This window comes from Coregonus clupeaformis, unplaced genomic scaffold, assembly GCF_020615455.1.
Source record: "Coregonus clupeaformis isolate EN_2021a unplaced genomic scaffold, ASM2061545v1 scaf0539, whole genome shotgun sequence".
Classification (NCBI taxonomy): Eukaryota; Metazoa; Chordata; class Actinopteri; order Salmoniformes; family Salmonidae; genus Coregonus; species Coregonus clupeaformis.
Genome location: NW_025533994.1, coordinates 110,178 through 133,814, shown reverse-complemented (window position 1 = coordinate 133,814; position 23,637 = coordinate 110,178). Strand labels below are relative to the sequence as shown.

Genomic DNA, 23,637 nt, shown 5'->3' with positions numbered 1-23,637 from the left:
CATGTCATAGGAAAACAATAATATTTGTCCAATGACTGATGTTAATTGCTGTGCTTGTGGGTTTCAATGCAGTACCTTTCTGCTCTCAACACATCTAATGAACGTTATATATATTAGAACATGGCCCTCAAAATGGCAGGCGGATTTTCCTCCTCATTCTTCTGCCTTGAGGATCTCTCCCAGTCATCTGACTGCAGCTCTGTTCGTTGCCAAGTGATAGTCTAATCCTGTTTGTGTCCTAGGTCCTATGGAGAATGCAAACTGCCATCGGGCAGGCTTTGTGTCTGCACTGCACCAAGCCAGTGGGGTATTCCAGAAAGCAGGATTATTAATTTAGCCAGTTAACTTTGATTAGCAGCCACATATAATTATTTGTGACGAGTACTGAGGATACGAAGAGGCAGGACACAGGAATCAACAATGTAAAGGTTTACTTAACACTGAGCAAGAGAACAACAAAGAGCGAGTACACGACATGACACTGAACAGTCCAGGGCTATATAGGGGTGGTGATGAGATGATGAGGTGCAGGTGCGCTGGAGGTAATTAGGGTGCGTTGGGTTTCCATTCCGGTGTTGCCGAGGTGGTGCGCTCAGTAGACCGGCGAATCAGAGCACAGGAGGGGAGCAACGGGAGGAGACGTGACACTATTGATGTTCTGGTTGATTAAATTGGTTGTTGTAGTCCATATTTCTCAAAACTATGAAGTTATTTCAGGCAATTTTGGACAGTTAGCTGGTTAACTCATTGATCCAGCTTTCTGGAACAGACCCCTGTTCACAGAGTTTGTGTGGATACAGGAATAACTCCAGCCCTGACTTTTGTCTTAGAAAAGTATTTAATTGTACCCGTAGTCATTACAAAAGACGAGGTCGTTAGGTGCTACTGCCACGTTGTGTGGACAGTCAATTTTTTAAAATGACAATTATGCTGATGCATTCATAACTGACCTTTCTAAAGGCTATCCTTAGATGTCAAATGTTCACTTAGTCTCCCATTGACATCACTGCATGACTACGTGAACATTGGTTAGGATTCACCCCTGGGTCTTTCTGCATCCATCCCCTGAGAGAAACGCCTTCCATCCCTAAGAACCCAGGCCCCTGCCTGCGTCCCAAATGGCACCCTATTCCCTGTATAGTGCACTGCTTTTGACCAGGGCCCATCTGGGATGCGTTCCCTGACTGCACTAGCCTGAATGACTCATATGAATAAATGGGGTGTTTAGCATTATTCCAATGCATTAGTCAAGACTCCAAACAAACAGACTTAATGGGGCCATTGTTTATTCTGTACGTAGAGTCACATTTAATTTCAGAGTAATGAGACTTTTGATGGTTTTATTATTGTTGTTTGTGAAAGGCTAATGCTAAATGAAGCGTTGTTCATCGGTGGCACATCCATTCGCTGTGTTATGTTCATTATACAGTACACAGTATACTTCCAGTAATTGAAGGCAGGCTACTAATCACCTCGAGTCTAAAGTATTAACATGCAGTATGCATGGTATTGTCAGAACAGGTCATTCGTTTTTGCCTTTAATTTGAGAAGAAAAAAGGTGTTTTCTGAAAGTATTTATACAATCATTATATTGGTTCAATTGACTCATGTTCCATGTGTACCATGCACATAAGTGACAAGTAACCTAACGCAGCGGGCGTTTCTCTCTTTCTGGTCCTGACGAGAAAAAATAACTGTCGGGGGAGGTTCTCTTCTGCACTGTTGAACCAATCCAGTAAATGTGGAGGAGGAGTTAAGATGGAGTGTCACCTTGTTGATGTCCTGAAGCGGAGGTCGCGTCACAAGCTTTCCATTTCTCCTGAAAACCGGATGCGTTCGGTTGTTTCCAACCTGCAGACGGTGGAGGACACGAGACACGAAGACATCCAATTCATTCACCATGGTTGTGTCCCAAATGGTACCCTATTCCCTTTATAGTGCACTACTTTAGACCAGAGAATGGCACCCTATTCCCTTTATAGTGCACTACTTTTGACCAGAGAATGGCACCCTATTCCCTTTGTAGTGCACTACTTTTGACCAGAGCCCTATACAGGGAATAGGGAGCCATTTGGGACACACACATGAAGATACCCAATCTATCCCTGAGACTGTGCTTTTAATGCATGTGAAGGGATTAGATGGACATATCAGGGCATTCTTCAACGATCACTCAAGCTTCATGTTAAGCCTGGCTGTTGATCTCTCCTGGAGATGGAGGATGACATGCCTGATCACAGAGCTGTTGATCTCTCCAGGAGATGGAGGATGACATGTCTGATCACAGAGCTGTTGATCTCTCCTGGAGATGGACGATGACATGCCTGATCACAGAGCTGTTGATCTCTCCAGGAGATGGAGGATGACATGTCTGATCACAGAGCTGTTGATCTCTCCTGGAGATGGACGATGACATGCCTGATCACAGAGCTGTTGATCTCTCCTGGAGATGGAGGATGACATGTCTGATCACAGAGCTGTTGATCTCTCCTGGAGATGGACGATGACATGCCTGATCACAGAGCTGTTGATCTCTCCTGGAGATGGAGGATGACATGTCTGATCACAGAGCTGTTGATCTCTCCTGGAGATGGACGATGACATGCCTGATCACAGAGCTGTTGATCTCTCCTGGAGATGGACGATGACATGTCTGATCACAGAGGGGCTAAAAGAAGGGTCTAAGGACCACGACAGTCTCTCTCTCTCTCTCTCTCTCTCTCTCTCTCTCTCTCTCTCTCTCTCTCTCTCTCTCTCTCTCTCTCTCTCTCTCTCTCTCTCTCTCTCTCTCTCTCTCTCTCTCTCTCTCTCTCTCTCTCTCTCTCTCTCTCTCTCAAACATACATGTTGAACCACTACAGTGTCAACAGGGAGGAGTGGCCATAACAGTTCCCAAGACATGCTAATAGAGCTTAGTCTACAATTGCCATGGAGACACAGAAAACCCACAGTAAACACTCTAATCCATAAACGCCAAAGAAGAGTCCAAATTGAGTGTCCGTTTGCAGTACAAGACGAGCCAACTGCCAAGTAAACAAACCTGTGGTTACTGACCGGTGTTCTCCCATTGTTCATTAGAAAATAATCTATAATTGGGACTGATTGGCTGGGAGAGAAGTCTCTTAATTGATTTTGTATTGAATGATCAGTAGGTGTCCATCAAGGCTAATTGAGGCTTGTTCATCAAGTAAATGAATAACATGTTCTTCAGTTAATGATATAAAGGCAGGTGAATGCACGCAGGCGGGGGTCGTCTAACTATAACCTGTAGAATAAACCCTACAGTACAGCACATACAGTTCCATGTAGGAGTCAAGTCTTTGGAACAGTTGGTCTTTAAAAAACGCAAATCTGCACATCAAACAATAACAAAGCGTCTCCCCACCACTGTTTTGGTAAAAAGCTGAGGGATAATTATATTTTTGACCATGTTTTGAGGCTATACACTGTCAGTTTACAATTGCATTGTTTACAAACATTGGAGTAAAACAAGCTTATCGATTGGGTTCTGATAGGGTACGACAGTTAAACTAAACTCATGGGGCATTTATAAGTCATATTCTTCAAGAATCGATGGGTATATGTAATTAATTTCAAAGTCCAAAAATTGATGTAGGAATCGCAGACTGCCCCTTTAAAGACAAAGTACATTATTTATGTGAATGCAGGTAGTGGTCATGTAACTTGTAGGACAAGCCATACTACATGTACTATATTGGGAACATACCGTAGCTGTTCAGACAATGCATTATGGTCCTGTGTTATAATTAAGCAATAAGGCATGAGGGGGTGTGGTATATGACCAATATACCACGGCTAAGGGCTGTTCTTACATGCGACGCAAAACGGAGTGCCTGGATACAGCCCTTGGCCGTGGTATATTGGCCATATACCACACACTAGCTTAAGTATGATAATAGCTTTCAACTAGAACATGAAAGGCATGTCCTTTCCTGAAAGGCAATTTGCAATCAATTCCCTTGTTCTTTTGTCTGAATGTTTGCAAGATGGATAGACATTTGTGAAGAGAATAGAACCTCTGTTTTTGCCAATTCATGGTCTGTTATTTGGGAAATGAAGCAAACCACAGCCAGGTGCAATCATACCAACACAATTAGTTATTGTCAACTCATAGGATTATTTATAAGGCATTTGTTAATGGTTGATTAATGGTTTGACTCACCATTTATTTACATATTTATAAATGTATTTATATATGTCATGAATTGTATATTTATTAATTGTAAATGAGTGCATTTATAAAATGTATGCGAGTACATGCACTTACGAATACCTCAGTTGATGATTAATGTACATCAACTAATGTAGATCGGACGCAGCGGCCTAAGGCACTGCATCGCAGTGCTAGAGGCGTCACTACAGACCCGGGTTCGATCCCGGGCTGTATCACAACTGGCCGTGATCGGGAGTCCCATAGGGCGGCGCACAATTGGCCCAACGTCGTCCAGGTTAGGGGAGGGTTTGGCCCAGCATCGTCTGGGTTAGGGGAGGGTTTGGCCCAGCATCGTCTGGGTTAGGGGAGGGTTTGGCCCAGCGTCGTCCACGTTAGGGGAGGGTTTGGCCCAGCATCGTCCGGGTTAGGGGAGGGTTTGGCCCAGCATCGTCCAGGTTAGGGGAGGGTTTGGCCGGGGGGCTTTACAAGTACGCCATCATTGTAAATAAGAATTTGTTCTTAACTGACTTGCCTAGATAATTATAAAAAACGTTATAAACTTTTATAAATGACTTGTTACTTCCCAAAAGCTGGCCACATCAGTAAACTGTACCTGACGCTCCACCAATGGCTAAACAGAACCTAACACATGCAATGGTAAAATAATCCAGAATCTATTGAATTGCATGAACTTCTTGCTTGAACAATTTCAGTTACATATTTAATATGCTTCATAACTGCAGCCATTAACAAAGGCCTGATAAATCACAAGTGATCATCTACTTAGGCAACTTGCACATGAACCAAAAACATATGTTCAGTGATATATGGCTGTTTAACACTAGAATAGCCGGTCCGAATACAAATAGATGCCATTTTAACAGTCAAATAAATCCATTTAATATACACCATCATAAATACATCTTTTTTTTCTTCATTTAGGCATGTCTTAAGAAACATTATGATAGTAAGAAAATGTATTTCAAAAGAACAGAATAGCATATTTTGTTGTTTAATTATGTTACTGTGCTTAGTTAGCCAAGACTCAACTTGAAGTTCAGTCTGCCTTCAAGTCGAAACTGTCCTATTCCAATATGTTTTCACCTCAGTGACGGATGAGGGATATGGCTTGAAAACGTACCTCAATCCATGGATAGAAGGTGTCACTGTACTCCTAATTATCCCATTATCCAAGCAACAAAACCGAGAAGATTTAAATACTGCTAGTTTCCCATTAAACTGCTTTTTTATTGTCAGCATGCTAGGCTAGCTAATGCTAAAGCAACGCATTGGATTCCACAACATTCCCAGGAGCAATTTTAGATTAGGGGCTGCAAAATAGTTGGTTAATAATTAGTAAATGGTTTATAAGGATCTACATTAATCATCCACTGAGGTATTAGTAAGTGACTGTTCTCACATTTATAAATGCACTCATTAACAATGTATAAATATACCATTCATGACATACTGTATATAAATACATTTATAAATAGGTAAATAAATGGTGAGCCAAACCATTAATCAACCATTAACAAACACCTTATAAATAATCTTATGAGTTGACAATAACTCCTTGACAGCTGTTTTATAAGTACATTAGTAGTACATTATTAATAATTTACAAATTGTGAACATGCTATGATCAAACAATTTATTAATGATCTTATAAATAATTAATAATCATTTAAAATGACGTTTATAAATGCGTAAACGACTGTTTAGAGATTGCTTAGTGACATTTACAAATGTAGGAATAATGATTACTAAGTGGTAAGTAAACTCTTTACAGACTGTTTAAACATGGTTTATTAAGGGACCTTAATATAAAGTGTTACCAAATTGTCAATAACATGCCTGCAGGGTTGGTTGGGTAGGTTACTTTCTAAATGTAATCCGTTAGAGTTACTAGTTGCCTGTCCAAAATTGTAATCAGTAATGTAACTTTTGGATTGCCCAAACTCAGTAATGTAATCTGATTACTTTCAGTTACATTTTGATTACTGTCCCCTTAAGAGGCATTAGAAGAAGACAAAAAGGATCCATCAAACGCATTTGGTGTGTCATCATAGTGGTCTCTAATTGGTGGTCATCATTTGGTGTGTCATCATAGTGGTTTCTGACTGGTGATCATCATTTGGTGTGTCATCATAGTGGTCTCTGATTGGTGGTCATCATTTGGTGTGTCATCATAGTGGTCTCTGACTGGTGGTCATCATTTGGTGTGTCATCATAGTGGTCTCTGATTGGTGGTCATCATTTGGTGTGTCATCATAGTGGTCTCTGACTGGTGGTCATCATTTGGTGTGTCATCATAGTGGTCTCTGATTGGTGGTCATCATAGTGGTCTCTGATTGGTGGTCATCATTTGGTGTGTCATCATAGTGGTCTCTGACTGGTGGTCATCATTTGGTGTGTCATCATAGTGGTCTCTGACTGGTGGTCATCATTTGGTGTGTCATCATAGTGGTCTCTGATTGGTGGTCATCATTTGGTGTGTCATCATAGTGGTCTCTGATTGGTGGTCATCATTTGGTGTGTCATCATAGTGGTCTCTGACTGGTGGTCATCATTTGGTGTGTCATCATAGTGGTCTCTGATTGGTGGTCATCATTTGGTGTGTCATCATAGTGGTCTCTGACTTGTGGTCAGAGTCTCTCAGGAGGAACAAACTTAAACTTGTGTCTTTTCACAATTGAATGTCATTGAGAAAAAAGAACGGTGTCATAATGTATTTTTTCCCGCAAACATCCTTTCTGAATTTAAAAGTAATGGAAGAAATAACCATCTTGTTTTTCAAAAGTATCTGTAACCTGATTACAATATTTTTGCTTGTAACGTAACTGATGGTTATCAGATTACTTTTAATCAATTACTCCCCAACCCTGCCTGCATGTGTCATAATCACTTGGCTGGAAGAAAACCAGCTCTGAGAGTTTGCTGTTGGTAAAGTATTTTCAAAAGAAAACCACAAGACTATTGTTGCATGTAACAATGGTCTCAATTTCTTTGAAATGTTTACCACACGGTACCATTTAGTTTGAAGCTAGAAGGGAGAGGGCCCAAGCATATGTAAGTCATTGGTGTTATTACTTTGATTGTGTGCTTTCTCAGCAAACGCTGAATTATTTCACTTCCATATGAATATGGAACTTTTTATTTTACTTTTATTTAACCAGGAAAAGCCAATTGAGACACAATCTCTTTTGCAAGGGAGGCCTGGCCAAGAAGGCAGCAGCAATCAACACAACATTAAAGAAATGTTAAACATACAATACAATCAGCACAACAACATGATCCGGCCTATAGAGAACATTTACACTCCTCCTGAACAGAGTTTTGCACCGGAGTTTTAAACTCATTTTAGTATTAGTAGATAGATACATTCGTACTTGTTCAGGGAATTATTAAAATGATGTATATACTTGTGTTTTATTGTTGTATTACACAAAACAGAGAAAATGCAGATATCTATATAAAGATATGTGAAAACTCAAACACACCAATAAATATATGGACCAGATAGTCATAATAAATACACATTATACTCGCAAAGCAAACATTTGTTGTTCAATGATGCCCATATCCTTCCTCACAATTGTTTTTCTGGTGGCCAGTCATCCCAGATAATCAGTGATTTATTTGGGCAGGAGCTCACCGGAACTGAGTACAGGCACCTCAAATGTTCTACTGCTTGAGTTCCTGCACCTCTTATATAATATTAGCTCGAAAGAATATACATTACATTTGCTTACTGCTGAGAGCTAAAATGGTCGGCTTGACATACCAATATTAATGTTGAATCAAAGAGGATATTTACATATATTTACATGTGTCTAAACCATTGGTCTTCATTGACATCAAAGAAATGCTCTATACAGTACAAGGTGAAGAAGTGGAGTAGGGGGAGTTTCCTATATGGTCCATCAATAGCTCTGGTCCATGGTGTTATGTGTGGCTTGCTGATGCTGAGCCTTCTGTGAAATGGAAAGTAACGCCCTGGACCAGAGCTAGTCCATCATATTGTCTCCTAGCTGTAGTAAAGATAGATCCAGGGGTTGGTACAGCTGTTCAGACTGGCAAGCAGCATGATGATGACAAATACTGGACCTGAGCGAGCGAGAGAGAGAGAGAGAGAGAGAGAGAGAGAGAGAGAGAGTTTGAGTTTTAAATAATCTTTATTGGGTCTGGGAGCCCACCACACAAATACTCATACAAAACCGTATTTACACATCAATTTAAAAACACAACTCCAATTCCTCCTCCACAGTAACTGAACACAACAGCGTCTGAATGCCCCATATACTCATGAACAGATCAATATTGTTGACCAGTTTGTAATAGGCAAACTCAATTCTCAATCTTGCTGCCACCATTCCCTCCAGCATTCCCACCACATCCACAGACCCCTGTCCCCGAATACTGTTCTTTCGGGTCTTCCATATGGCTAATTTTGCTGCCCCTAACACAAAATTAAGCAACAAAACTACAGCTTTCTGACTAAACCTGTACTTTGGCCCCAATATGTACAGTTGGGAAGAGAAAACCTCTCCCAGCGCTGAGAACCAGTTAGTGATCAGGTCAATCATCCCGACCAACCTGGGACACTGTAAAAACAGATGTGCCAGAGTTTCAGGTTCAGCACAGAATGGACACTCCTCCCCAACAGTAGGATCCAGGTGTACCAGATACATGTTGGTGGCTATGGCTCCATGTATTATCCTCCATTGGAGGTCAGCTGTCCTCTTATCAATAGGCAGTTTGTATAGTGTTCGCCAGCGGCCTTTTGGGGAGGCACCTGGACCAAGCACACCCGCCCACCTCGTCGATTTTACCCCTTCCAGGGAAGAGGCATGGGACACCTTTACACATGTTCTGTACATGGCCTTCTTTCCCACCTCCTTGAACTCCCCCCAGCTCCGGGGTATCGAAGGAAAGCAGCATCCCCACGTCCTCCTCGAATGCCCCCGCCGCAGCACTAACAATCAGTGCAGGGAACACATAATCCAGACCCTCCTTCCACCGATCAGAGTTGGAAGTGTCAGTCACATACTGCAGATGAAGTACTGGCAAGGAATCACAGACCTCAGCGACGACCTTCCTCAGTAGGCGAGACGATCGGATCCCCGCTCTTTCTCCCAGCTCCTCCAACGACCTATTCCTGTTCCACATCAGATGACCCAGCTTAGTACACCCCACGCCTAACAGGCATGAACGTAGGCTAGCTGAACCCAGAACACGGGACTGGATGGCAGTGTTGTGAAAAAGAGGCTCTTCAAAAAGCCACATCCCTGGTGGCGTGCAGGCCTTACGGGACTTGACCAGAACTCTCCAAGCCTGCATAACAGACTCATAAAATGGAGTCAGGCCAGGCAACTCACCCCCCTCCAGCTTTAAGAGGAAAAGATGCTTGTCTAAGCCCAAACAGCCCGCTCTCCTCATCAATGCGTAGGCTGTGTCAACCCAGCTAGAACCGTCACTGTACAACAGTCTCTGGGCTGCTTGAAGCCGGAAAGCCATGATCCTGGAAGAAATGTCCACCAGGCCTTGCCCACCCTCGTGCAGTGGCAGGTACAGGGCTGAAGCTTTAATCCAATGTTGTCCAGACCAGAAGAAGTTGACAAGGGTCCTCTGAAGCTCTTGTATCAGACCCTTTGGTGGCTGTAAAATCATTAGTCTGTGCCACAGGGTAGAGGCAGCTAGGTTATTAGCTACCAGTACCCTTCCCCTATAAGACAGCTGGGGCAGCACCCATTTCCATCTTGACAGTCTGGCACACACTTTCTCCACTACACCCTCCCAGTTCTTTTTCTGAAAGACATCGGAGCCTAGAAAAACCCCCCAAAGTCTTCATCCCATCTCTGCCCCACTGAAGCCCCCCTGGTAACCGTGGAGCGGACCCCATCTGAAGCTGGCCTGCCCACAGCGCTTCACTCTTTCCCCAATTGACTCTAGCTGAGGAGGCCCCCTCATACACCTTTAAGGCGTCTGAGAGAACCTTAACATCCTCATCCCCTGTAATAAAAACTGTCACGTCATCTGCATACGCAGACAGTGCTATCGTGGGACCCTTCATTACACCTGGCACAGAGAAACCAGTAAGCTTCGCTCTTAAAAAGCAAAGCATTGGTTCAATCGCCAGACTGTATAACTGCCCTGAAATTGGGCATCCCTGCCTGATGCCCCTTTGGACAGGGATGGGACAACTCAAACCACCCCCCACCTTCACCATACACGAGGCCCCAGCATACAGTAACTTCATCCAAGACAAAAAAACATCCCCAACCCCAAAGGCTTTCATTGTTTTAAACAAGTACTGGTGGTCCACACGATCAAAAGCCTTCTCCTGATCCAAAGAAAGTAAACCCACATTTACATCAGACAGTTTACAAATGTCCAAAACATCTCTTATTAGAAACAAGTTGTCAACAATAGAGCGATCAGGTACACAGTAGGACTGGTCCTTGTGGACCAACAATCCCAGATACTCTTTCAACCTGTTTGAGAGACATTTAGAAACAATTTTATATTCTGCACACAGCAAAGCAACAGGTCTCCAATTTTTTATGAGAGCCAAATCCCCCTTTTTTGGCAACAGTGAAAGTACCGCACGTTGACAAGATACAGGAAGAGAGCCCTCATGAAAAGATTCACACACCACTTCATAAAAATCCTCCCCAATAGACCCCCAAAAGTGCTTGTAAAACTCAGATGGTAAACCATCAATGCCAGGGGCTCGGCCTGTTGAGAGCTGCATAACTGCTGTGGACAGCTCTTGCAGTGTAATGTCAGAGTCCAATGCGACTCTTTGCTCAGGTCCCAATTGAGGAAGACCGTGTAACAACTGTTCAGTACACAGAGAGTCACAATCCTCCGCCTTATAGAGGGCAGAATAGAAATCCACGGCATGTTGACGCATTTCACTGTCGTCCGTGGTCACCTTCCCATCAGGGAGACGAAGGCAGACCATCTGTTTACGTTGCAATGTCGACTGTCCTAGGTTAAAAAAAAAAGCACTAGGAGCATCCATATCCTTGAGGGAAGCGAAACGAGACCTAATCAAGGCACCCTTCACTCTTTCATGCAGAAACGACCTCAATTCATGTTTCTTGTCCTGTAAGCTCATGACTAGTCCGGGGTCATTCTGAGTGAGCAACTTCAATTCAATAGATTTAATGTTCTGCTCAAGGGCCCTGATAGTCTCTTTAACTTCAATTCGAGACAGAGCAGTATACTGTTGACAAAATAATCGTATTTGGGCCTTCCCAACCTCCCACCATTGTCTCAAGGACTCAAAATTCCCTTTTGTAACCCTCCATTTTTCCCAAAACAACAAAAACCTTTCACAAAACATGACATCATGTAACAATTTAACATTAAAATACCAATAAGATGATGACCTTCGTGGACAGGACAAGTGAATATCAACAGTGACAATATGGTGATCAGAGAAACCCACAGGAGTAATGTCACACCTTCCAACCCTACTACAGTATTGCTCAGATACATACAACCTGTCTAACCTTGCTGCACTGACATGACCTTCATTAACTTTTAGCCATGTGTACTGCCTAACTTTTGCATTCCTTACTCTCCACACATCAGAAAGCTCAAACTCAGTTAATAGACCAGACAGATAAATTGCTGACCGCAGGTGAGGTTCTTCAGCGGTGCGATCAACAGTAAAATCCACTGTACAGTTCCAGTCCCCCTAAAACCATACACCCCTCTTGGTCACACTGTCTTAAGGTTTCCTTTATTTTATCAAAAACAACAATACGCTCTGTACCCTCATTAGGAGCATAAACATTCAAAAAAACAAACAAAAACCCCATAACATTCACCTTGACCAATAAAACCCGACCCTTGACAATCTCTGTTGTAGATACCACAGTCACCCCTAAGCCTGAAGAAAACAAGATTGCCACCCCAGCACTGAAATTAGTACCATGACTGAGTATATGCTGCCCCTCCCACCACATACCCCAGTCAGCCGCATTTTCCTCGTCACTATGTGTCTCCTGTAGGAAAACTACATTAAGCCTTTTCTGTTTTATTACTTCTAATACCCAAGCCCTCTTATTCCTGTCCCTTCCTCCATTAATGTTGAGAGAACCTACCCTTAGTACCTCCATATAGAAAAGACAAAGGAAAAGCAGAAGATACCACAGAGAAACCAGACAAAGAGAATAGAACACCCTATGAGGCATAATCATCATCATTATTTAAATTTTCTCTTAACCTGACCACGTTTCCCACCACCCTTTGCTGCTGCAACAGCAGTAACAAATTTCCTCAAGCGAAACCGCTTCTTCTCACTCAACTGGTCTAACCCCACCGTCTTCTGTAACATCACAGCTGACCTCACAAACTTATCAACATCAAAATAATCTGCCAATTTGACAGATTTCCCAAAAGTCTGATCCAGAAACCCTTTTACCTCCTCTAGATCGTAAATTGAGTCCTCACCAGCTGATACCGTATCAAGAGAGATATCCATATCCATATCCTTCTCCTGATCCTCCTCAACTGAGGCCACAGACCACTGACTCCCCTCTACCACATCCCTTTCAACACTCCCCACTTGCACCCCATCACTCGTACCAGGCATCTCCTCCACTACCTGGGAGACTAGCCCCACCTGAACCCCATTACTCGTAGTGGGCATCTCCTCCACTACCTGGGAGACTAGCCCCACCTGAACCCCATTACTCTTAGTGGGCATCTCCTCCACTACCTGGGAGACTAGCCCCCCCTGTAACCCAGCACTCATAGTGGGCATCTCCTCCACTACCTGGGAGACTAGCCCCCCCTGTACCCCAGCACTCATAGTGGGCATCTCCTCCACTACCTGGGAGATGAGCTCCACATGAACCCTCTCCTGTAACCCATTACTTTTAGTGGGCATCTCCTCCACTACCTGGGAGATTAGCTCCACATGTACCCCCTCCTGTACCACAGCACTCGTACTGGGCACCTCCTCACCAGTCTGAGGAAATGGCCCTTCAGATCCATCCTTACCTTCTACAACCATTTTTTTCTGCTGCATAACATTTCCCTCTGGTACAAGTTGCACCTCTGTGCCCTCAACACGGACAACTTGTTCCTCAGCAACAGATGCGTGTGGCTGTTCTACCACTGTCAGCCCACCTCTTCCTACATCAGTGGGCCCAGGCGTTACGAGGACCACCTGCGCCCCTCCCTCTGCCTTCTCCCTTTTCGGGCAAGCATGTCGCTTATGACCAACATCCCCACACTCAAAACACCGTTGACTACCCGTACTAGCATAAGCCATATACAGTCTATTGTCATACTTGACTTTAAACGATAACTCCAAAGTCTGCTCCGGTGAGTCCAAAAACATAAACACCTGTCGCCGAAACGACATTACCTGTTTCAACGCCGGGTGTTTGCAACCCAATGGGACAACCTTAATTGAACTTGCAAACTTCCCAAAGCGCAATAACTCGCGCTCCAATAGCTCATTTGGAATGAACGGCGGTACATTTGAAATCGTTACCCTTGTTGACGGAGAAAAAAGCGGCGTAACTTGAATAAACATTCCTTTAAGAAGTATGCCATGCTCAACCATACGATCAACAAGGCGCTCTTCTTTAAGAAATACCACCACCGCTTTATTCATCCGTGACGCATAAGCAACATTCTCATATCCTACCTTCTCTCCTACGGCGACCAGAACCTCTTCCACCGTGACAGTAGCTTCAGTAACACACCTAAAGCCGTGTCGAAGTGACAGGGACGGCGTCCCGATTCGGGCCGCCATCCCCACCAAAATCAGGGTAATTTCGACACGAAAAACAATATACTTAATTCTACCACAACAAAAAATAGAAATAATAATCTTAATCATGCATAGAAGAAAAAAGGATATCACCAAGAAAAGGAAAACCCAGGATATCTAACTCTACACAACACTCGCACTTAGCACTCACTCAAACAATTCCCAGCACGCACCAAACACTCCCAGCATGCAGAGAGAGAGAGAGAGAGAGAGAGACAGAGAGACAGAGAGAGAGAGAGAGAGAGAGAGAGAGAGAGAGAGAGAGAGAGAGAGAGAGAGAGAGAGAGAGAGAGAGAGAGAGAGAGAGAGAGAGAGAGAGAGAGAGAGAGAGAGAGAGAGAGAGAGAGAGAGAGAGAGAGACAGAGAGAGAGAGAGAGAGAGAGAGAGAGAGAGAGAGAGAGAGAGAGAGAGAGAGAGAGAGAGAGAGAGAGAGAGAGAGAGAGACAGAGAGAGAGAGAGAGACAGAGAGAGAGAGAGAGAGACAGAGAGAGAGAGAGACAGAGAGAGAGAGAGAGAGAGAGAGAGACAGAGAGAGAGAGAGAGAGAGAGAGAGAGACAGAGAGAGAGAGAGAGACAGAGAGAGAGAGAGAGAGAGAGAGAGAGAGAGAGAGAGAGAGAGAGAGAGAGAGAGAGAGAGAGAGAGAGAGAGAGAGAGAGAGAGAGACAGAGAGAGAGAGAGAGAGAGAGAGAGAGAGAGAGAGAGAGAGAGAGAGAGAGAGAGAGAGAGAGAGAGAGAGAGAGAGAGAGAGAGAGAGAGAGAGAGAGAGAGAGAGAGAGAGAGAGAGAGAGGGAGAGAGAGAGAGAGAGAGAGAGAGAGACAGAGAGAGAGAGAGAGACTTTTTGACTTTTTGTCTTTCTTTTAATGGTACATCCTCATCTAATTAAAACCCCACCCCACCCCCCTTAAAATAAAGTACACAGATTACCAATATCCCCTGTACTGCATACTCACCTTTTCCTCTACCCCATGTTACAAAAACAACACCACACATCACAATAACCCAAACCTCACCAACTCTACAACCGTATATCCAGACAATCTTCCTCAGCTATACAGACAGCCCCCCAACACACCATATTTCTTGAAACATCTCCACACTTTTTTATCATTTTATAAAACTCAAATTCCACCCTAAGGCGCGCAGAGACCATCCCATTAAATAATAGTAAAGGGTCTGTTATCCCCCACCTTTGACCCTGTTCCTCCTTGTTAGCCAAATAGCTAACTTTGACTGAGCAAACAGAAAATTCAACAACACACATTTTTCCTTTTCCTTATTTGAATACCTGTACCCCATTATAAACATCCCGACAGTAAAAACCACCCCCAACCTCTCACACAGACATTCCAACTGAGACATTAAAGGCATTAACCTGGCGCACACAGAAAACACATGAATCACAGTTTCACTCATGACACAGAAAGGACACCCCTGTCTGACTCCCGGTTCAACCCGTGCTAACCAGCTGTTAGTGGCCAGGGCTCCATGTAAAACCCTCCACTGGAGGTCCCCTGACCTCTTTGGTACTGGGAGTTTGTAGAGCCCCCTCCATCTAAAACCAATCATACTCTCCGCTCCACATGCCCCCTGCCACTGATGTGCCTTCACTCCTGTTAGGCTCCTAATGTTCCTTACCTTAATGCAGAGGTTGTAGAGGGCTTTACCTCCCACCCCTCAAACTCGCCCAGGCTCGGAGTGTTAAAATCTAACAAGTCCTCCAGACCCCCTTGCCAGTCCCCAGTCTCTGCCGTCACGTACAGTGGCGGAAACATTGGTGGCCCCTCCCCCTTTGGCTGCTCAAACACCCCCTTACCGGCTCGGACAGTGCCTCCTGGACTTCCCCCAGGAATCTCTCCAGCAGCCTAAGAGACGTTAGTCCTGTTTGTTTTGCTAGGACTTCTGGGGTTTTCCATCCATCCTCTCCCAGCAGTCGCAGGTCACCCAGCCTTAGTAATCCCGCTGCCATCAGTCGCCTCTTCAGGGTGGCTGACTGAACCCGATCTCAAAAGGATGACTGGGTTGTGGAAGATAGGCTCCTCCCACACCCACAGCCCAGGCTCCACGCCCCCTTTTCGTGTGGGCCTTAGTAGCTGCCAGGCCCTCAGCACCGCAGAGTAAAAATCAGAGAGTCCTGCTGTGCTCAGCCCCTCCAGCCTCATGAGGAATAGCTGCCGGTCCAACCCTAATCCGCCAGCTCTCCTCAGCAGCGCGCATGCTGGCTCCCTCCATCCGACATCAGTATGGTACAGCAGTCTCTGTGCCGCCTTTAGTCGGAATGCAGCCACCCTGCTCTCCAGTTCCACCAGGCCCTGTCCTCCTTCATTTACGGACATATACAACACTGCCGCCCTCAGCCAGTGATGGCCCGACCAGAAGAAGTCCACCAGCTTGCGTTGCAGGTCTGCGAGCAGCCCAGCAGGGGGGTTGAGGACAGCCAGTTTATGCCACAGGGAAGATGCCACCAGGTTGTTGATTATCAGCACCCTCCCTCTATATGACACTTGGGACAGGAGCCACCTCCACCTGGCCAGTCTTGACACCACTGCCTGTGACAGCCCCTCCCAGTTCTTCCTGACCCACGTCTCCGAGCCCAGGTACACCCCCAATATTTTAAGCCCTTCACAACCCCACTGCAACCCCCTGGAAGCAGAGGAGGGACCCTATCCCCCCATGCCCCACATAACAGAGCTTTGCTCTTTCCCCAGTTTACCTTGGCTGACGAAGCTCCCTCGTACACCTTCAGACTATTCTCCAGTGCCTGCATATCCTGACCATCCCTGACCATCACAGAAACGTCATCTGCATACGCTGACACTGCTATGCCTGTCCAGCACACTCCCTTCAGTCTCCTGCGTAGCAGGCCCAAAAAGGTTCAATGGCTAGTGTATATAACTGCCCTGATAGAGGGCATCCTTGTCTAATGCCCCGCCTAACCCAGACTGGCCTACTGAGCCCCCTCCCACCTTAACCATACATGATGCCCCAGCATACAACATCTTCACATAGGCCAAAAACCTTTCCCCAAACCCAAACACAGACATCACATTAAACAGATACTCATGGTCCACTCTATCAAAGGCCTTCTCTTGATCTAAAGAGACCAGACCAAAGTTCACATTAGAACTTCTCGACAAGTCCAACATGTCCCTGATTAAGAACAAGTTGTCCGTGATTAAGCGTCCTGGTATGCAATATGTCTGGTCCTTATGTACTATAGAGTCCAGATGGGACTTTAGTCTGTTAGCGAGGACCTTGGCAAATATCTTGTAGTCCGCACAGAGCAATGCCACAGGCCTCCAGTTCTTAAGTTCACACAAGTCCCCCTTTTTTGGGCAGGAGAGTCAGAGCCGCCCGACGGCAGCTCATCGGCAACTCTCCTACCCCCGACGCATTCACGCAACACGCGAAAGAAGTCCAGTCCAATTATTCCCCAGAATTTTTTATAAAACTCCACTGGGAGTCCATCGACCCCCGGTGCACGGCCGGGGACATCTGGGTTACGGCCTCTGCCAGTTCATGGGACAACAGGGGAATGTCCATTTCATCCCTTTGTACCAGAGAGAGCTTAGGGAGTTCGGCAAACAAAACCTGAGCACACATAGGATCACACAGTTCTGCCTTATACAATTCAGTATAAAACTCCACAGTCCGCTCCCGCATCTCCCCCACCACAGAGGTCACCCGCCCATCCGAAAGCCGTAGACAATGCATACCCTTGGCTTCACCGCTCTGTCTTTCCAAACCAAAGAAGAAGGAGCTGGGAGCATCCATCTCCTTGAGCATGGAGAACCTAGCTCTTACAAGTGCTCCCTTTGCTTTAACCTGGAAAAAACTGCCCAGGTCCCTACGTAGTTCAGCTAGATTAACCTGGAGGCCTACATTGCCTTGCCCCACCAGCTCTACCTCCATCTCACTAATACTACGTTCGAGTTCCCCCAATACTCTCCTAGCCTCTGAGGATGACAGAGCTGTATACTGTTGGCAGAAAAGCCGAATTTGGACTTTTCCCACATCCCACCATTGACTCAGAGACTCATACTCCTCTCTTCGCTGCCCCCACCTTTCCCAAAAAGTCTGGAAACCTGAGCAAAAAGTGGCATCTTGTAAGAGCTTTACATTAAACTTCCAATAGGATGCCTGCCGAGGCCCTGGTGAAATAGACAGCCGAGCCATGGTTATGTGATGATCCGAAAAACCCCACCGGGAGAATGGTAGCGCCCAACAACCTATTGCTCTGATTCCTGGACATATACAATCGATCAAGTCGGGCTGCACTCACCCTAGCCCCAAAGACCTTCACCCATGTATACTGTCTTGTGTTGGGATGTCTAGTTCTCCAAACATCAACTAGGTCAAATTGATTAAAAATGTCCCTTAACACCCCCACTGAGCCTGAATGAGGCTCCTCCCCCATTTCTGTCTTTCGTAAAATCCATCGTGCAGTTCCAGTCCCCGCCGACCACCAGCGTCTCCTCAGGCGCTACCTGTGAGAGTTCCTTTCTAAGACACCCAAATAGAAGCCCCCTCTCTCTCCCTGTGTTGGGCGCATACACATTTATAAAGACAAAACCCCTGTTGTTAATTTCTGCCTTTACTACAAGCAGTCTACCTGTACACACCTCTTTTGAGGAGCAAATTTTTACAGACAGACCCGGTACAAAAAGGACTGCCACCCCTGCACTAACATTTGTTCCATGGCTCAGCACACTTGCCCCTTTCCACCAGAGCCCCCAATCAACCTCATTCACCACATCGCTATGCGTCTCCTGCAGAAACAACACTTGTACTTTTTTTGTTTTACATATTCACCCAACACACTCCTCTTTCCCGCATCTCTGGCGCCATTAATATTAAGCGAGCCTACCCAAAGAGTCTCCATAAGAAGTGGGAGAAAAGCCAGCAAAGAAAGAGACCAATAGCAAAGCTCAAAAAAGCTCCAGTGCCAGAAAGAAAACTTTCATCTAGACAGTGTCTGAAGGTAGACCTTTACGCACAGTTGTGACCCACTTCCTTAACCTAAACCGTTTCCTGGGTGAGAGGACACCATGCCCCTCATTTTTCATTGCATGTTGCACTGATCTTACAAACTTTCCCGGATCGCAAAAGAAAGCCTCAAGATTAACCTTTTTCCCCTTAGTCTCCTTCAGGAACCTTGACAGTTCCCTCACTGTGTACTTTGACTCCTCTGACTGACTGGCTGTCAGCTCTGGACCCATTGCGGAGGAGTCTGAAAAGAAATCCTCCTCATCGTCTACTTCCTCAGACTCACCTTCCTCCTCCTCATCTCCATCTCCCATCCTGACCACCTGTCCTTCCTCTCTAGTCGGGGCCTCCCCCCCCGCACCAGGCAACCTGACCACCTGCCCTTCCTCTCTAGTCGGGGCCTCCCCCCCCGCACCAGGCAACCTGACCACCTGCCCTTCCTCTCTAGTCGGGGCCTCCCCCCCCGCACCAGGCAAAGGTTCCTTGGTGTCTTTCATCACACTAGCCTCTGCCTTCCCACCTCCTTTCTTCTCCCCCTTTTTCCTCTTCCGCTTGACACCCTCCTCCACCCCCTCCTAGTCGCTTCCCCTTCCCCACTACACTCTCCCTCATCCACTAACATAACCTGACTAGACCCAGCCTCATCTACACCACCATCTATAGCATGACTAGACCCAGCCTCATCTACACCATCTATAGCATGACTAGGCGCAGCCTCATCTACACCACACTCCATAACATGACTAGACCCAGCCTCAGCTACACCACCATCCATCACACGACTAGACCCAGCCCCATCTACACCACCATCTATAGCATGACTAGGCCCAGCCCCATCTACACCACCATCTATAGCCTGACTAGACCCAGCCCCATCTACACCACCACCTATAGCATGACTAGACCCAGCCTTAACTACACCACCATCTGTCGCATGACTAGACCCAGCCTCTGCTGCCTGTGTCTCATTGCCTCCTGCACGTTGACCTCTATTTCCCCCACTGGCGCTTGAACCCTCACCTTGTCTCACGGCCTTTATGTGGGCACGCAAAGCTCTTATGCCCCAAATCCCCACATTCAAAACACCGTAGGCTATCTGTGCTGGCAAAACCTGCGTGAGCCCCTCCCCATGCCTCACTTTAAAGTTCACATTTAACTGTTGCTCATTGTTGTTCAGAAACATGAACACTTGCCTCCGGAATGAAACAACGTGCTTGACGGCATCTGCCTGAAAACCTGCCGACAGTACACGAAAACCGCTAGCAAACTTACCAAAACGACTCAACTCCTTCCTGATTTGATCATCCGTAATAAACGGAGGCAAATTTGCAACTACCACCCTGGTCGAAGGGGTAGAAAGAGGAGAAATTGGCACCAACACATCCCTTACAAATATTCCGCTTGAAATGAGCCTACTCACCAAATGTACCCTTTTCATGAACACAACCACAGCTTTGTTCATTCTGGACGCGGAATGTATAAATTCGGCTCCTACCTGTTCGCCGACCGCGAGCAGAACCTCCTCCACCTTAATTCCATTCTCAGGAACACACCTGAATCCATGCCGTAACGACAGCGTTTCCTCCGCGCTAGGCTGCGAAGCCATCGCTCACACCTCACCGTTCAAAACCCCAAGAAACTAAACCTCTGTCCTCTTCCTCTCTAACTTTGAAAATAAAAAACAGTGGGTACCACTAAAACAAACAGTGCATTAACCCTCCACCATAGAAGAGAGAAAACAAGGAAGGAAAACAAACAAATTAGTTAGGACAAGCCCTCCACACCAAACACTCAAACTCCAAAAAACTCCCAGCATGCACTGAGAGAGAGAGAGAGAGAGAGAGAGAGAGAGAGAGAGAGAGAGAGAGAGAGAGAGAGAGAGAGAGAGAGAGACAGAGAGAGAGAGAGAGAGAGACAGAGAGAGAGAGAGAGAGAGAGAGAGAGAGAGAGAGAGAGAGAGAGAGAGAGAGAGAGAGAGAGAGAGAGAGAGAGACAGAGAGAGAGAGACAGAGAGAGAGAGAGAGAGAGAGAGAGAGAGAGACAGAGAGAGAGAGAGAGAGACAGAGAGAGAGAGAGAGAGAGAGAGAGACAGAGAGAGAGAGAGAGAGAGAGAGAGAGACAGAGAGAGAGAGAGAGAGAGAGAGAGACAGAGAGAGAGAGAGAGAGAGAGAGACAGAGAGAGAGAGAGAGAGAGAGAGAGAGAGAGAGAGAGAGAGAGGAGAGAGAGAGAGAGAGAGAGAGAGAGAGAGAGAGAGACAGAGAGAGAGAGAGAGAGAGAGAGAGAGAGAGAGAGAGAGAGAGAGAGAGAGAGAGAGAGAGAGAGAGAGAGAGAGAGAGAGAGAGAGAGAGAGAGAGAGAGAGAGAGAGAGAGAGAGAGAGAGAGAGAGAGAGAGAGAGAGAGAGAGGGAGACAGAGAGAGAGAGAGAGAGAGAGAGAGAGAGAGAGAGAGAGAGAGAGAGAGAGAGAGAGAGAGAGAGAGAGAGAGAGAGAGAGAGGGAGACAGAGAGAGAGAGAGAGAGAGAGAGAGAGAGAGAGAGAGAGAGAGAGAGAGAGAGAGAGAGAGAGAGAGAGAGAGAGAGAGAGAGAGAGAGAGAGAGAGAGAGAGAGAGAGAGAGAGAGAGAGAGAGAGAGGATATGGCATGAGAAAAATAGCACTGCAGGTATTCACAGAAAGAATGGGAAAGGTCATGCAAATCAATGGAACTGGAGGCCAATCGGTATGATTAAACTAGATGCCTATGGCGTCTAGATACCTGTGGTGGCACAAGGCTATTAATGATTTATGCCATAGTTGACAGTAAGCCACTCTGTGCTTAATAGATTCAAACTTACTTAGAATGAAACATTGATTTCTGATCCCAAAGTTTATTGGTCGCGTACACAGTTTAGCAGATGTTATAGCAGGTGCAGCGAAATGCTTATGTTACTAGCTCCTAACAATGTAGTAAAATGTCAAACAGGTACACAAATAATCAATTTAAAAAACAAAAGAACAGACAACAAATCTGACTTACCATTTGTGGGCGCAGTACTGGGACTCCATGCAGACCACAACTGGACCACAAAGAAGGGGCTCCAGCATATTGAGTAGACCATAATGATGACGAATGTCATTTTGACCGTCTTCAACATCGCGCTCGAGACCCCTTTGGTGCCGGTGCGCCCGTCGCTCGTGGAAGCCTGGAGCGCCTTTCTCTTCATGTTAAAGTATATCCCCGTGCATATTTTAATCTGGCAGTACAGCAAGATGATAACCGGGAGAACAAACACTGATAAAGAAATCCAGCTGATGTATATCTTAGAACCCCAAGGTTCGATAAATGTCGCCCAACAATCATACAGGTTGTCCTCTAGTTCTTGAAGAGAGAAGATGAAGAGTTGCGGGGTGCTGAAAGCCAGAGAGATCAGCCACGCTGAGCCAATGGCGACGTACCTCTTAAAGGAACCCTTCAAGAACGACACCATGGGTTTGCAGACTGCATGGTACCGGTCAATGGTCATGGCCACTATCATGTATGTGGAGGCGAACATCCCAACCACCTGAAGATATTTCACCGACCTACAGACGAAATCTGAGCCCCGGAACCGGTGCGTAATCTCCATGCAGAGCTGCGGTAGGACTTGGAAGAAAGCGACCACCAGGTCCGCAAAGCACAGGTGCAGAAGGAATAGTTGGGTCCTTGTATTCATCTTGCGCTTCCTCCAAAGTGCATGTAGAAGGCACAAATTCCCACATGTGGCTAAGACAAATATCAATCCCAAAACTCCAGCTTTTAGAAGCGCATTGTCGTGTCCACCTGTTTTATCGGTTCCTCCCGCGACCTCCCGCTCTGAACTGCTATTGCCACTATAATTGAGTTGTAAAGTCATTGTTCCTTGCACTATTCCTTGGTTACTATTTGTTTTTTCATTGTTAAGTATGTTCTGAAAATTCGGTCCAATACTCTCCTGTTGGCAATTCGGCCACTATCTCTCTCCTAGTAGCTCTGTGCAGTAGCTCTGTGCAGTAGCAACAAGTGCTTTTGCTTGCAGCAGCGTCGTATTTGCCTGACGGCGCACCCTTACGACTCACCCTGAATTTAATTCGCTGCTCCATCGATCGCTACATACGGTTAAGAAACGTCAGTTTGGCCGGAGCTGCAGTATGTGGTTGGGTAGCCCTGCAAGCATCGTCTGACTGTGACATTTTGTCAGCGTCTGAGAAAAGATGGGCAGCAATGACAGGTGCACCAGAGCTGTAGGCCTGTTTATATATGGCTCTGGATGCACGGATGAAATCAGAATGCGCTATTATAGGTGCGCAGTGCGCAAACCTAGAGTGAAATGAACATCTAGGCTACAGGTTCAATATGAACACCTCCTTCCTTGTGAGAGCACTTCTCTGAGTCCTGTTTCACTTAGTGCCTTTGTGACGATCATGAAGAAAAAGTATTTTGTACTTATCAGCAGGAAGGCACATATCTGAAAGGATGTATTGAAGCTGAGATTTGTGTCTGGCAGCATGCTGAGCCTGCTGAGTGCTGTTATTCATTATCCACAACCTCTCCACACCATGGTTGTGTCCCAAATGGCACCCTATTCCCTATATAGTGCACTACTTTAGACCATATGGGCCCTGGTCAAAAGTAGTGCACTATATAGGGAATATGGTGCCATTTGGGATGCACCCCACATCAT

The 23,637-nt window shown here is 45.8% G+C and overlaps 1 protein-coding gene across 1 annotated transcript; it reads right to left on the bottom strand.

Moving 5' to 3' along the window:
* Nucleotides 1-8,113: 8,113 nt before the first annotated feature.
* avpr2l (arginine vasopressin receptor 2, like) lies at nt 8,114-22,830 on the bottom strand. Its single transcript, XM_041872425.2, has 2 exons — nt 21,975-22,830; nt 8,114-8,283 (listed from the first exon to the last, which is right to left on the bottom strand). The coding sequence occupies exons 1-2, from the start codon at nt 22,828-22,830 to the stop codon at nt 8,204-8,206; spliced, it is 936 nt and encodes a 311-aa protein (XP_041728359.2). The 3' UTR covers nt 8,114-8,203.
* Nucleotides 22,831-23,637: the final 807 nt, after the last annotated feature.